At 47.3% G+C, this 15,894-nt stretch overlaps 1 protein-coding gene across 2 annotated transcripts; it reads right to left on the minus strand.

Moving 5' to 3' along the window:
* Nucleotides 1-1,074: 1,074 nt before the first annotated feature.
* Nucleotides 1,075-11,249, minus strand: FUS (FUS RNA binding protein). 2 transcript variants are annotated; one of them, XM_052654249.1, is made up of 15 exons: nt 11,157-11,249; nt 9,593-9,617; nt 9,352-9,506; nt 8,478-8,619; nt 8,122-8,306; nt 7,715-7,919; nt 6,055-6,089; nt 4,502-4,534; nt 3,803-3,906; nt 3,172-3,301; nt 2,816-2,917; nt 2,560-2,683; nt 1,997-2,097; nt 1,737-1,884; nt 1,075-1,443 (listed from the first exon to the last, which is right to left on the minus strand). In XM_052654249.1, exons 1-15 carry the CDS (start codon nt 11,167-11,169, stop codon nt 1,404-1,406), a joined length of 1,542 nt encoding a protein of 513 aa, XP_052510209.1. In that variant the 5' UTR covers nt 11,170-11,249; the 3' UTR covers nt 1,075-1,403. The 2 variants fall into 2 exon arrangements, with proteins under 2 accessions (XP_052510209.1, XP_052510200.1); XM_052654240.1 differs by having other exon boundaries at nt 8,478-8,622.
* Between the last annotated feature and the right edge of the window lie 4,645 nt (nt 11,250-15,894).

A 15,894-nucleotide genomic window follows, 5' to 3' on the forward strand; every position in this document is an offset into this window, starting at 1 on the left:
AAACCTCAGATATGCAGATGACACCACCCTTATGGCAGAAAGTGAAGAGGAAATAAAAAACCTCTTGATGAGAGTGAAAAAGTTGGCCTAAAGCTCAACATTCAGAAAACGATCACATATGGATGTGAGAGCCATGTATGGAGTACTGTATGGATGTGAGAGTTGGACTGTGAAGAAGGCTGAACGCCGAAGAATTGATGCGTTTGAACTGTGGTGTTGAAGACTCTCAAGAGTCTCTTGGACTGCAAGGAGATCCAACCAGCCCATCCTGAAAGAGATCAGCCCTCGGATTTCTTTGGAAGGAATGATGCTTAAGCTGAAACTCCAGTACTTTGGCCATGCGAAGAGTTGACTCATTGGAAAACTCTGATGCTGGGAGGGATTGGAGACAGGAGAAGGGGACGACAGAGGATGAGATGGCTGGATGGCATCACTGACTCAATGGACGTTGAGTCTGAGTGAACTCCGGGAGTTGGTGATGGACAGGGAGGCCTGGTGTGCTGCGATTCATGGGGTCGTAAATAGTCGGACAGGACTCAGTGACTGGACTGAACTGAAGCAAATAAATGTTTGGGGTAGGAATTTGTTTCAGAAAGAAACGCCAAGAAATGAAAATCAAGTTGGAAGATGACAAGGACTGCATCCTGGCGTCAAACCATTTCCTGACTGTGAGAGCTACAGAACCCAGGCACTTCGTTTTCCATCTGCGAAAACTTGTGAACAGCCTATCTGCCACTAGGCAGGTGCTGTTAGTTTCTCCCCTTCCTGGAAAAAAAACCCAACTGGTTAACTACATGATCTAATCAGGGTCAATCAAACTTGAGTATCACCCTCAAAGTTTAATTTTTAAATTAAAAGTGCCAGAACTCCTTAAAAGGAACAAAACTGCTAAAAATAAGCCCACAAAAATCAGCACATCAATCAACACGGTAGAAGAAAAACTTCCACATGGCTGGGCAAAAATGGGGGGCAACACGATGTTTTTCATTTACCCCTTTCATTCATCTGATTTTTACTGTGAACAGAGTTTAACCTCTACTTTCAAGGATACACTTGACCTTTGCTCCCCTGAACCAAGTTATCAAACACTTTATTCTAGTTCCTGCTGAGCGGGAACAAACAAATTTATTCCAGTTCCCACAAGGCAGGTTGGTTGATCTGAATAGAGGAAAAACTCCCCACGTTCTTAACCTGGACATCCACGCTCCAGGAGAGTGAAGAGGGGGAAAAGGAAGAAAATTTAACTAAAATGATGGTTTTTAATGGGAACCAGAGGTATGGTTACAGTTACATAGTCCGACACAAAAAACCCGTGGGTGATCAGGACGTGGAAGGTTACAAAATAATGAGGGCAGTAACACTGGGTACAGGAAGAAAGCTGCTCCAAGGCCTCGGGAGCCAGGCTAGTACGGCCTCTCCCTGCGATCCTGTCTGTGCTCACCCCTGCAAGAAAGAGCATCCATGAGGTCTGGGTTCCAACCTCTCTACCCATCCACCCCCAAAACCCAACCTGCCCTGCCACCCACCCCAAGAGACAGCTCGTCTCCCTGGGCACGGAGTGCACACGGGCATCCAGACTAGCTCCCCCAGGTAAGTCTCCTTCCCTTGTCTCCTACCCAAGCGTTAGTCTCAGCTTCCCAACCCTGCCCTCAAAATGAAACCACGCTCCCCAAACCCTGCAATCCCATGACCTCTGGTCAACTGCTCTAGTTCCCTTTCAATTTAGTCTTACTTACCTGGAGTCCATCTTGCCAGGGCCGAAACCACCTCTGTCCCCACCACCCCGGCCCCCTCGGAAGCCCCCACGGTCCCCTCCTCGGCCTCGGTAGCCACCCCGATCATAGCCTCCTCTGCCACCACGACGATCATCTCCGTAGTTACCCCCTAGGAAATAAAGAAACATGATTCAACCCTCTATCACATCCCCCAGACCCCTCCTCCCTCCCCTTGTCTAGCCTCCTTGCAGATCCCAACACCAGCTCTGCCTCTTCCTTACCCATATGAGAGCCTCCTGGTCCCCCTCCTGGGCCATCTGGTTTAGGGGCCTTACACTGGTTACATTCATTCCTCCAAGAGAAGTTCATGTTTTCACAGGTACTAAGGAAAAATAAGACAATTAATGTGTGTAGGAGGGGGGTGGAAATGGCCAAGACCTAGAATTATGAAGATTCCAGTGACCCCAGGGATACGTGAGGAAAATGAGGCCTTGGAAAAGCAGAGAGGCCCGTTTCTCAGGAGCAGAGACGAAGACTGCAGGTTACTGAGCCCAGTCTAGATGACTCCCAGCCACGCCCATCCCTGACATTAGCAGAAACTACAAGCTCTGTCCTAAGGCCAAGGTGGTGCTAGTGGTAAAGAGCCTGCCTGCCAACGCAGGAGACGTAAGAGGCTTGGGTTTGATCCCCAGGTTGGGAAAATCCCCTGGGGAAGGGAATGGCAATCCACAGTCCTTGGGGTTGCAGAGTCAGACAGGACTGAAGCAACAACTTGGCATATAACTTAGCATCAAAGGGCACACGTACAAGAGGGCTGAGAAAAAAATTACGCAGTTTCACTCACGGATTAGGACACTTCCAGTCCCCTGCTCGCTGCTGTCCTCCGCCACCGCCACCGCCACCGGGGAATCCTCCTCGGCCACCGCCGCCGCTGCCACCACCTCCATAGCCTCCACGGCCCATAGGTCCTAGAACAGAGCGAAGAACAGGTCTGCTCACCTTCCAAGTGTGGCTAACCTGTCTTTCCCACACAAGCCCTTACCATCCTCCTTCCCTCTTCTCTCCCCATCACTTCTTTACAGCAACACAGAGCTCCGTACCTCCTCGCCCTCGGCCTCCACGACCATTGCCACCACCCCGATTGAAGTCTGCTCGCCGAGTAGCAAATGAGACCTTGATAGGATTCCCAGAGAATTCTTTACCTATAAGAAATAAAGGAGGTATAAAAGAGACTTCTAATTAAGACCTATGACCTGTGGGTCCAAAAGTATACCTGGTACAATCAAGAGAAGACTCTGCCTTCTTACAAATGTTTACAATCTCATGAAACATAACCAAATATAAGACTACACCAACAGGGTAGTGCTGTTAAGTCTTGGAAGACTCAAAGAAACCCTCAAAATGCAGCCTGTTTCCCCAAGCTAGCTGCCCTCTCCCCCAGCCTCCTCAGACATACCATCAAACCAGTCAATAGCTGCTTTGGCGGAAGGTGGATCATCAAATGATACCGTGGCCTCTCCCTTCAGCTTGCCTGTTTCCCTGTCTGTGTACAGATTAATCATGGGCTGTCCTGTTTTCTTATTTGTCTGAAGAAAGCAACATGAGATCACATCAGTCTATCAGAGAATACAGCACTATCAAAACCATACCTTCCTATTTCATACATAACTTGAAAGAAAGCCATCGACTGTTAACTGCTTCTCCCTTCAATATTAAATGACAAAGATTATAGACTACAAATTCATAAGTTTTAATCTTTTTAATCAACTGTACCTTTTTGTGTTAAAATGATTCCCTTTGGAATGGCAACAGTTAATGCTTTTTCCTCAACAAATGAAGCAGGCAACCATTAAGACTTCTATTTTCACTAAGGTATGAAATCCCAAAGCCTGCAGCACTAATAGAATGCACCCACTCTGCTCCAGAAGTACCTTCTTTGGTCTTTCTTTCGGGGCCGGGGGCGACATAGCCACTCTCTATTGGGGCCGGGGGGATCTTAGTTCCCCAATGAGGGATCAAACCCGTGCCCTTGCAGTAGACGCGAGGAGTCCTAGCCACTGGACTGCCAGAGAAGTTCCCATAAGTACCTTAATGATACCAATCTGCTTGAAGTAATCAGCTACAGACTCAATTGTAACATTCTCGCCCAGCCCTTGCACGAAGATGGTGTTGTTGTCTGAATTATCCTGTTCTGCTTGCCCAACACAGCAGGAAACATGAAGACAGGAAACAACCAGAGATAAAATAAGTCAGTGACACTTAGTAACCTGAACTTTGATACTTGATAGTTAGCTTTCAAAGAAAGAAAATTTCTAAACCAATTAATATAAAGTACTGGTGCTGTAGGTCCGACAAATCTCCAACTCTACTTCATTATCTGAGTGCCTGTATGCTAGCCGCTTCACAAATTAAAATTTAGTTTTACAACTACCCCTTAAAATATGTTGAAATTCATAAAAGAATCCAGGGCTCAGGATTTAACTGCCCAAGACCACACCAGTGTTTGTCAACTTTCAGTTGAAGACCCCCAAGAAACTAATTTTACACTAAAATGCAGCATTCCCACCAGGGAAGCCCTATACAAACATCATCAAAACAAAAAGTACACTAAGTGCGTCCCTGTCTTTTTTGTTAAATACACTGTTCAACACAGCTACTCCTACCTAAACGCTCTTCCCTGCTCTTCTCTAGCCCCGCTCTTCTTCAGATTCCCTTAAGTTTGAAAAATATCCAAGGAAAGTCCTGCTACCACTTTTGCCTTTCTTTCCTGCCACCTGCGGACTTACCAGAGTCATGACGTGATCCTTGGTCCCGAGGGCCTTAAATGACATAGAAGAAAAAACAAAAACAAAAAAACAAAAAAACAAGGAAAGAGGAGCCGTTAGTTAAGAGGCTGAGAAAGACGAGCAAAAAAATTAACACCAAATCCAAACTTTTGCAAAATATCAGGTAAGTGCTCACAGCCAGCCTCACTCCAAACCCTGTTCTGGGTTGCCTGCCCAGAGAAAACCCTAGGCAGGTCTGGGAAAGACACAGGCCCCTTTTCTTAAGGTCTGCATGTAACTTGAGTCCCCACAGGGACAACTCCACACTTCAGAAAATGCTGCCTCCCCCAGCTCAGGCTGGGAAATGTCCTCAGCACAGACTGGGAGGGCTAGGAGGGAGACCCATTGAAGTTAACAAACCAACTCATAGCTTGGCCCTCTTCTCTCGCCCCAGAGAGAAATGGGCTCACCACCAGCAATGTGATATGCATTCATACAGTTTCTCCAAACTTTAGCACCAAAGACACTTATCCCTTGTGGAACAATTTTTAATGTCATCTTTCGAAACCAGTCTTAAAACCATGTTGTTTCCCCAAAAACCACATGAAAATAAAAATCATACAAAATAGCTATTGTATGTTTTAAGCATGTCCCAAGGAACAGACCAGAAATCTGATTTCCATAATGCAGCCTCTATTTTTTTTTTCCAGAGACCATCTTTGCCCAAAGTTTATCTGAATTCACCATATATAAATGTTGTACCCACACTCAATGACACACCTAAATCATGAACCCAAGCCTTTGGCTTTACATGTTGAGACAAATCAAGAAACCCTTTGTTAGTTAACCAGACCAGAAAAGTTCCAGCTTACTGGGAGACTTCTCCAATTTGCCATTTTTCCATGAATTCAGTTTGTGCTGTTATTAAGACCTGATTATTTCCCATGAGCCACACATGCTCCCAACCTTTCTTGGAAGCAGTTCACACCTTCCTGCCCAGAGCTAGTTGCTATTTAGCCCATCTGAGTTGAGTTTAAATACGTGTATGTAGGATTGCATTGACACCATTCAGTATTTAATACATAAATATATACCAACGTCACCATCCTCAGGGCAGGGCAATACTTCATCCCTCGTCCAGAATTAAAACGTTTGGAGGTTGTTACACACACACACACACACACACACACACACAAAGCCTCGGACACACTGATCAAAGGATCGATCCTAAAGCCAAGTTGGCACCACATGCTCCAGCACACTCTCCAGTTTCTCGTAACGGTGGTCACTAACTGCCGGGTGTGGCGACACTCGTCAAGAGGCCTCCTAAACACCTCTTATTAACCTGGGTCAAACCAATTTGGTACCAGACGACTGCTGAGTCTTACTCCCTGCCTGCCTCCAGGTTAGCACACATCTGGCAGCAGGTGGCATTCCACCCCACCCCTTTCTGGAGGTGGATATGGACACTCCAAAACTTTTGACACTTAAAAAACACGCTAAGACAACTGCAAATGAACAATCAGACAAAGCATTGCTGGGAGTTGGGAATTTTGGAAACTCTGTTCACTTACCACCAAATTTATTGAAGCCACCACGGTCACTTCCGCTGGAGAAGACAAGTTAGAAGAAAGGACATGAAGCTTCCAACGGCTACAAAAGGGCGGTTTTTGGTTTTGTTCAACATTCCCCAAACATAGGTAGGTGTTTTGGGAAAATGATAATGCGAGTGGCTACTAAAATACATTCCCCTTCCTGACCACCCCTTGTCTGACCTGTGAGCGTGTCACACACACGTGTGCAATTTCTCAGACACAATTGTTAAGGATTTTGCTTAAAAGGTTATATATCTATTTCCTCTAGGAAAAAAAAAAAATGACCCATTTTCCTTGGCCGTTCTTCCGACGTAGCAGATGTTTTTCCTCTTGTCGCAAGCAGTTGCCAACCCAGTAGTTGGTTTAAAAAACCCTACCCCCAGTTTACCCAGAAGACACTTCACACCAGGCTGGGGTAGCCCTGAACACATTTTTGTGATTTTTTTTTTGCTTTGAAAGCAGCAAGCAGACCCAACCCCATTCCATAAAAAGTCAAAACCAAAGGCAATTTCCCCTTAAAGCGAGACAAAACTTAGCTAAGCCCTTCCCTAACTACTGAGCTGGTTTTGATCTCTCCCCACCCCCGGGGTCACCCCTTCTACACTGCGAGAAGAGCGGAGTATTTTGCAATGTCACCTTTCATACCTGTGGCACATAAAATGCAGAGCAAGTTAACAGTCACATAACAGTTGCTTTTCTTTTTTTAAAGTTTTGCATTATAAACACACGCACACAAGAGTTTTCCTTATTTCTGTAAGGTTTTTGGCACTGCCCCCACCCCCCCTCTGAATACTTACCATACACAAACTCTTTTTTAAAAACTTACTTTTTCCCCAAAAGGAGTAACACACTGACATTCCTCCCCTTCTCAAGAGAGACAGAGAAGGGTGCCTCCAATCGTTATTTACCAACAGACTTGACAAATGCTCTAACATCAAATCTAAGGTTTTACTTCAGCTTCAGCAGGAAGGGGAGGAAAGAAGGTCCAGCTGGACAAGTAACCGGAGGAAGGGGGACAGTGGAGCAAGTGGGTGGGAGACCACTGTCGAGTGTACTGTACTTTGTCCAAAAGGTCTGCACACTTCAGAGAGCCCCATGAACCAAGTCACACACAAAATCATTACAGTCCGTCAGATTAGTACAAGTCAAGTTCGTGGATTCAAGTGACTAGAGAATACAGGAAGAGAGAGTAGCCAATTCCTGGAAGCTCAAGTCAGTTAACCATTGACAGCTCCTTTAGCGGACACATGGGAATACAAGTAACAAGTTTCCCTGTCACCAGGAGTGGGATCATCGGTTTCCCTTGCAGAGAAAGAAGCCTTTACTTCCATGTTTCTTGCCTAGGATATCAATGACTCCAACCCACATACACCCCTACATTTCTTTTTCTTTAGAGATGAAAGTTGTCAGTACTCAAATCTCTGTACAGAAGTGTGGGTAGAAGTTCAGGCTCCCAAGTTCTCACAAAAATAAAATGGGGATGGATGTACGAAAAAGAAACAGTCAAGACCCCAACTCAAAGCCCTCACAAATTCCCAGATCAGACTAACCATGCACTACAGGACTAGACGTCAAGGGAGACTCATGCAACCCTCCTCCCGTCCCACTGATGGTACTCCCTGGCTCACAAGACACCTACCCCATGCCGCCTCTGCCTCCACGGCCACCTCCACGACCTCTGGGTTCATAGCCACCACTGCTGCGGTTGTAACCACCGCCACCGCCCCGGCCACGGCCCCCACGGTCCTGCTGGCCTCCCCCGTAGCCACCACTCTGGTCCTGGTTGCCATAACCACCGCCGCCGCCACCACCGCTCATGGAGGGCTGATCTTGGCCATAGCTACCTGTCAGGAAAGAACAGCTTGCCTTTAAAAAGGACAAAACAGACTGGGGGGTGGCATGAAACAGTTCAAGAGTGCCAGGGAATAAACGTCAATAGAAATGCAGATAAAGCTGGGGTTTTTAAGAACCCTTTCAGGGTAAGGGCCTAGAACACAATTTCTTGGGAAAAGCAGGGATGAGACAGAGCAGAAGGAAACCTCTCACCTCCACCACCCCCTCCGCCGCCGCCACCACCACTACTGTACTGGTTCTGCTGCCCGTAGCCCTGAGGCGGGTTATAGCTCTGCTGCTGCCCATAACCTTGCTGCTGCCCACCATAGCCAGACTGCTGGCCATAGCCTCCACTCTGGGGCTGCCCATAGCCGCTGCTTTGAGAACTGCTACCGTAACTAGGGGAAGAGAAAAAGACAAGAGTCACAATGCCAGTGTGTCCAGGACTTCACTTCTGGTACATCCCATTCTCTGCCCCAACAGAGACCACCTCTCCTCCATTACCCCTGATAATTACTCCCACTGCTGAACCCCTAATCTTTTCAGTCCTCTCCACACCCACTCCTTACCTTCCTGAGGTGCTGCTAGGAGCTGGCTGCTGGCCATAGCCAGGGTACGAAGACTGTTGCCCGTAAGACGACTGAGAACTCTGGCTACTGCCATAGCCACCAGTTGAGCCATATCCCTGGGGAGCTGACTGTGTGCTATAGCCTGCTACAAGGAAAGGAAAAGGGAAGTCACAGAAGCTATGAGGAAAGAGAACAGGCAGGGAATGCATTGAGAACAACACTGTATACCACTTAATGCTTCCTGTACTTGGTAAGTCAACTTCTTAAAAAATGCTTGGCAATCTTGCAACTCATAGCTAAAGAGATTACCTTTCTACCTGAAAGCTGTGTTTCAACTTCTATTCAAGTTTTGAGTTCTAATCTCATACCACACACCCCCAAAGCCAGCCTCCAGGACCACCACTAGTCACAGCCCAAGAGATCTCTTGTCACTAACAGCACTTTAACCTGCCCGCCCCTGGCAGAACAAATAAAGACAAGGCGTTTCATTTACACTCCAGGGACCTCAGGGCAAATTCCACTTCCTGGTGTATCCCTGTGATGCCACCTGACTTCAAACGTCTTCAAGCAAGTCATTTTCCCTCTTTAAAAGCCTAAAGCATTTCTCCCTCTAGAGAATATTCCTCCCACCTTCATTTCACTTTCATGCTTAGGGGAAATTGGGAAAATAGCAGCATAAACAGAAAAGTAAAAAGTAACAGAAAATGAAGCAGGATTACAAACCAATTAAGTCTTTTTGTTTCAAAGGACTCAAAACATCAAAGAGCTTTAAGGGTCAAAGACTGGTTAAGGGGAATGTTTCAGCACTGCTTAGGTTTAAGAAAAGCAACATTCACAAAGAGCAGAAGAGGTGGGGTGACCCACTAAGACTCACTATTCTGGGTCTGTCCGTAAGAACCACCGTAGCTGCTCTGGCCATAGCCCGAAGTGTCCGCAGACTGGCCATAGCCACCGTAACTCTGCTGCCCGTAGGGTTGACTGCTCTGCTGTGAGTAGCCTTGCCCAGGCTGAGTTGGGTAGGCCCCATAGCTGGAGAAAAAACAGTGCTCTCAGGAAAAGACACCTTAACCACCCTCACCCTCTACAAACTCTGGAAGTCCAGAAGGGACACTCACCTTTGGGTTGCTTGTTGGGTATAGTCTGCAAAAGAAAAACAGGATTATATTACCTTCAGCCATTTCTCAGAATAGACGAGCTAAAAGACTTAAGCTTCGGGGTCCCCAGATAAGAAAATCAACAAAGGAGGCATATATTCCCTCATGAAACTCTATGCAGAGGGGCAGTCTGTGAGACCCCAGACAAGTTTTCTTACAATGAAAAACGCAACGAGAAAGCGCATTTCCACAAAACCAAGAAAGAAGCCTTAAGTACTTCAAAAAGCAAGAGTGCTAACGGACAGCAGCAACCTGTCCGCAACTTCAATCGATGTCAGAACTAAAGATTTACACATTTCTTTCCCACGCTCCCTCGAGAAAGAAGACATCGCCAAGAGTTAGGCTGAAATCACACAGCTGTTTCAGCAGGACAGGTTTTTAATTCAAGCCAGAGGCAGAACTGTTCCGAAGGGAGCCTCCGCTTTCTCAATCCAAAGAACAAGAATGTCTCACAAAACGCCACGCTTCACCCTTTGCCCAATCTTGGAGCCTGGAAATGGGAGCTTCTGGTGCAAAGCCAGCTAACCAAGGGAAGAGAGCACTCCGATCAGCACGTTGGCTGGTACTCAAGCCCCCAGCCCTGTGGCTCCCAAACGAGTGCGTTTTCCTATCCCTCTTGCCTAACTCGGGGCTGCGGGAAGACTAGGCGAATTCAAAGCAGCGAAAGTGCTTTTTAAAACGCCACATGGAAGACGCACGGGCCTGATCGGCTCATCTCCTCGATACAGGAAACGAGGCGCTTCCCCCGCAGGAAAGAGCCAAAGCACCGAGAGAGGGTGTGGCCCCAGGCGACCGTTCTTTTCAGTTCCCACCTCTGTAAGAGGAAATTCAGGCGGGAAAGGCCTCGGGCCCAGTCCTCAAGACCGTTGGACCACTCCCCAGCCCCCCACCCCCAGCCGTTAAGCGGGCGCGCGGCCCAGACCCCGAGCCTCCGCCTCCGGCCGCGTGGCAAGCGAGGCGGGAACGAGGCGGTCCCGCCCCTTCCCGAAGGACCCCGGGGGAGCGGCCCACACCGGACGCGCGCCGCGGAGCCTCCAGCCGAGGGTCTCGCGACAAAAAGCAGGGCCGACAGGAGACCGGCGGGGGGGCGGTTCGCGCCGCCAGAAAGGGGAGGAGGGGCTAGCAGAGCGCGTGCGCGCTCCTCCGAGTGCCCGGATGCAGCACTGCGACAAAGCGGGCCCGAGCGCGGGGCTGGGGACGAGGGGGAGAAGAGGGTACGGAGACCGAGCATTTCCATCCATGCCTCCCATTCCCAATCACTAAGCCGCGTCTCTCCCAACCCTCACCTCAAGAAAGGGGGCAACGAAGGGACGACCTCCCGCCCCACGCGAGGCGCCAGATGAGCAAAACAAAATGGCGACATCGGCCTCCCCCTTCCACCCCTCTCCGCTGCTTCCAGCCAGTGGTGCGAGGAAAAGATCCTGCACTCGTTAGCCGCCCGGGTCCCACCGAAAAACAAAAGCCGGACTGGGAGGGAATGAGGTCCGGGGCCGGCGCGCCACGATCGCCTCGCGCCCTTACCTACCGTTTGAGGCCATGTCCGCGCACGCGCGCACAGGCCGACAAGCAACAAGGTTCCAACACTACAGAGCACCGACGCCTCGAGGACTGAGCAACCCCGCCTCCTGCGTCGAGGTTTATGTACGCCTCCCCGCCTACGTCTCCCGGGGGAACGTACCAACTACGGAAAGGAAAGGGGGAAACATGGCCGGACTCCTGGCCCTCTTCAGGGAATATAGAGGATCCTAGCAGGCAGAAAGGAAATATGTTAACCAAGAATCGTTAAGATCATATAGATAACCCTGTTTTTTCTGACAAAGAACTATTTGCTTTGCAAGACTAGCCCACGTTTCACCTCCGCCCCTAGGATGGCATAATGGTACGATCCGATTAACCCCTGGGGGCGGGGCCAGGGGCCCAGGGCTGCTGCGGGCGGAACTGTAGTCAAAGCCGGGAGTCGTAGGGCGGGAACCGAAATTCCTCAGGCTGGCCCCTTTCACTGGGCCTCACTTTCACTCGGGGTGTGGAGTTCCTGCGTTCCGTTCCCCTTCCACTTTTTCAGACGCGAACTCCCTCCGGCACATCCTCCCTCTCTGGCTCTAATGTTCCTCCCAAGACAACAGACACAGACCCTCTCCCAGCGTCTCGGTTTTCACTCATCGTCCTTTTGGCTTACCTCTCTTGAGTCCTTATCAGGGTTTGTAGATTGTGACTTTTGACATGAAAGAAATAAAGCAGGGAGTTCAGCCCAGACCCTTCGGTCCTAGTTTGATCAAGCACTGATCGCCCACCCAGCGTCCTCAAGCCTTGGCCCCTGACTAGCTGTTGGACGGGAAAGCCCAAACCCTCCGGATCTCAAAGAGCGTTGAGATTAGATAGGTATCTCCCACCCTTTCACAGATGTTTTCCTGAAACTCTATCAAGAAACCAATGTGGAGATCCAGTAGTAACTGATATTTGTATAGAGCTGAAGTGGTTTCAAAATGCACAGTTAAATGCATTCCCAACACAGTCTTATGAAGAAAGTAAGTTATAGATAAGAAAAATAAGACTCCAACCAAGAACAATCCGTGATTATAGAACAGGTATCCTGATTCGAATCCAGGTCTGTGCAGCTACAAAACACTCCTTTTGTTGGTTATATGAACACTTCGCAGTATTCTGAAGTCTTTTCACATAAGAATGAGGACAAAATGTGAAATTCAAATTAACTTGCAACTTGCACTCTAGTCAAAGTTCCTAGAGAAGGAAATTTGAAAGTATCTACTAAAACAAGACAAAGGAGGTTATTCCCGGTACATGTGCCATACAGATGTTCCCTCCCAATTTACCTTTGACCTGAGTTACCAGAACTTCGTTTGTAGACACGTTTTAGACACGTTTTCCTAGAGAAATACTTGTGGACTATACCCACAAACTTCTAAATTTCTGATTTAGGCCCTAATGGCACTTGAACACCCTGTCACCCACCCCAGCCTTACTGGAAGGGCACTGTCACACTAGAATGAGGACAAACAGAGGGAATTCCATCACTCATGCATTCATTGATTCTGCAAATATATAAAAAGTATCTACAGAGTTCCAGGGACTGTTCTGAGTAACAAGGATGCTTTAGGGTACAAAATAGATGAAGCAATTTAATAACAAAGATAACATCTAATAATAGTATTTATAGGGTTTCCAAATCCACCTGCCAAGCAGAAGATATGAATTTGATCCCTGATCTGGAAAGATTCCACATGCATCGGAGCAGCCAACCCTGTGCGCTGCAACTGTTGAGGCTGTGCTCTAGAGCCAGGAGCCCTAAATACTGAGGCGGTGCGCCCTAGAGCCCATGCTCCACAACAAGAGAAGCCGCTGCTGGGAGAGGCCCACGCACCCTGACTAGAGAGCAGCCTTCACTCGCCACAGCTAGACAAAAGCCTGCGCACAGCCAAAAATAAATAAATACTAATAATATTTATATAGAGAACATATTTATAATAACATAGCACTTTGATAAGACTTTTTGAGTATTAAGCACTGTTCTGAGTGCCGAATGTAGCTTGTTTAATTTTCTTCTTCACAGTAAAATGTTGACCTGAGGATTACATTTTACAGATGAACAAATAGGGGTAGAAAGGTTAAAAACTGTGCCCAGGGCTACACAGAAAGTGGAAAAGCTAGGTTCCTAGCCCAGGCAACCTGGCTCAGAATTTCTGCCCTTAACTCCTGTGCTTCAGCAAACATCGCTTGAGCACTGCACAGTATGTACCAAGCCTGGGGCAGACCTAGAGAGGGCAGGATTAAAAAGGACCTTATTGCCTGGGGGTGAGATGTAGGTGAGACCCACCGAATCCAAAGTGTACTTGGATCAAACGTGGTAACTGATGTAACTTGAAATCAAGGACTGTGGAAACTTCCGGGACAGCGAGTCATCCAGCAAGTAGACAACCACAGAAGAGGAAAGAAAGGTGGAAACACTGAAGCCAGGGTAAGGGGGAGTTCACAAACCAGCCAAGGAAGTGCTGGAACAGGCAGAAGGGATGGCAGAGTCAGGGAACCGCACTCATAGAGCAGCACGCTAGCGCTCGCGAGTAACAGGCTCCAACTGTGACTTCTGAAACGCTCCCTCACATGACTCTTTTTCCAGGCTTATCTCTCTCAGTGAACCTGTTCTGAAACAAAGGGGCCTCTCACTTGTCCTTCAAAGTCTCCTTACTGGCCATCCCTGCTCCCCCTCCCACCTTTCCCTTTGGCCATTTAGCTTCTTCCCTGCCTTCTCCTCCTCTGCTCGCCCTGCAGATAGCAATGAACCCTAGTACTTCAGAGTTCTGTCTTTTTTTGCTTCTCCCTCAAAGCCCCAAATGCAGTCTGGTGGTATGAAATGCAGCAGCCCTCAGACCGGTTCTCTGTAGCCTACATGTTGTTTTTAACTTTTTTAATATTTACTTATTTGGCTGCACAGGGTCTTAGTTGCAGCACTTGGGATCTTCGATCTTAGTTATGGCAGGTGGGATCTAGTTCCCTGACCAGGGGCCTTCTGCATTGGGAGTGAGGAGTCTTAGCCACTGGACCACCAGGGAAATCCCTCAAGCTTGACTGTTAACATTCTCAAAAATGTGGTCATCCCCTATTATAATCCCTTTCTGCTTAAACTAAAGTAAATCATATCGTCTGCAACTAAGAACTCCAATTTATACCATTGTCACTACAGCAGGGTCTATATATCAAAATATTAGAAACCACCTAAATGGTTATCAACAGAGAATCTGGCTAACTGAGTTATTATACAGCAAAAATTTTCAGTCTCAGCACTATTGGCAATTGAGGCCAGATAATTCTTTACTGTGGGGACTGTCCTGATATTGTTTCAGTTCAGTTCAGTTTAGTCACTCAGTCGTGACTCCTTGCAGCCCTATGGACTGCAGCACACCAGGCTTCTCTGTCCATCACCACCTCCCAGAGCTTGCTCAAACTCATATCCATTGAGCCGGTGATGCCATCCAACCATCTCATCCTCTGTTGTCCCCTTCTCCTCCTGCCTTCAATCTTTCCCAGCATCAGGGTCTTTTCCAATGAGTCAGTTCTTCGCATCAGGTGGCCAGAGTATTGGAGTTTCAGTTTCAGCATCAGTCCTTCCAATGAATGTGCAGGACCGATTTCCTTTAGGATGGACTAGTTGGATCTCCTTGCAGTCCAAGGAACTCTCAAAAGAGTCTTCTCCAACACCACAGTTCAAAAGCATCAATTTTTCAGCATTCAGCTTTCTTTATAGTCCAACTCTCACATCCATGACTACTGGAAAAACCATGGCTTTGACTAGATGAATCTTTGTCAGCAAAGTAATGTCTCTGATTTTTAATATTGTTGTTGTTTACTGTGTAATGTTTATTGTTGTTTAAATCCTAAGTCATGTCCAACTCTAGCCTGCCAGGCTCCTCTGTCCATAGGATTTCCCAGGCAACAATACTGGAATGGCTTGCCATTTCCTTCTCCAAAGGATCTTCCCAACCCAGGGATCAAACCGGGGTCTCCTGCATTGCAGGAAGACTCTTTACCATCTGAACTACCGGGAAAGTCCTGTGTTTGGTGTGATATTTAGCAATATTCCTGGCCTTTACCCACATTGGATGTTCGTAAAAACCCCAGGCCTAATAACCAAAGTCTTCTCTTGACTGGAGAGGGTGGGATACAAAGTCACCCTAGATTGGGAACCACTGTGATATAGCTATAACATGAGATTAAGAGAATGAGGTGAGGGACTTCTCTGCTGGTCCAGTGGTTAAGATTCCATGCTTCCATTGCAGGGGGTGCAGATTCAATCACTAATCAGGGAACTAACTAAGGTCCTGCATGCCTTGCATCGTGGTATGGCCAAAAATTAAAAACAAGAAAGAAAAATGGATCGAAGTGTACAGACACCACACCTTGAGACTTTTGTTTTTTAATGAGGTGGATCTAAACCCACAGATATAAAGACTATTTAATCTCTATTGATAATGGGAAGGGAGGAGCAAGTACTAAACAATATATGTGTAATATATTATTTAGGTTTTAAAGTAAGGGGGAAGTGTTACTGATTTACATGTTTGTTTATGCATAAAATATCTATGGAAGAAGAAAAACCAACTAGTAACAGTGGTTATTTCTGGGAAAAGAATATGTGAAACTTGGGATTGAGTGAATGAAGAAAACTCACTTTTCCCTGGATCCTCCTTTACCTTTTAATTTTTAAAAAAAATTATTTAATTATTTATTTATTTGGCTGCACCAAGTCTTAG

The sequence above is a fragment of the Budorcas taxicolor genome, chromosome 2 (assembly GCF_023091745.1).
Source record: "Budorcas taxicolor isolate Tak-1 chromosome 2, Takin1.1, whole genome shotgun sequence".
In the NCBI taxonomy this organism is placed as follows: Eukaryota; Metazoa; Chordata; class Mammalia; order Artiodactyla; family Bovidae; genus Budorcas; species Budorcas taxicolor.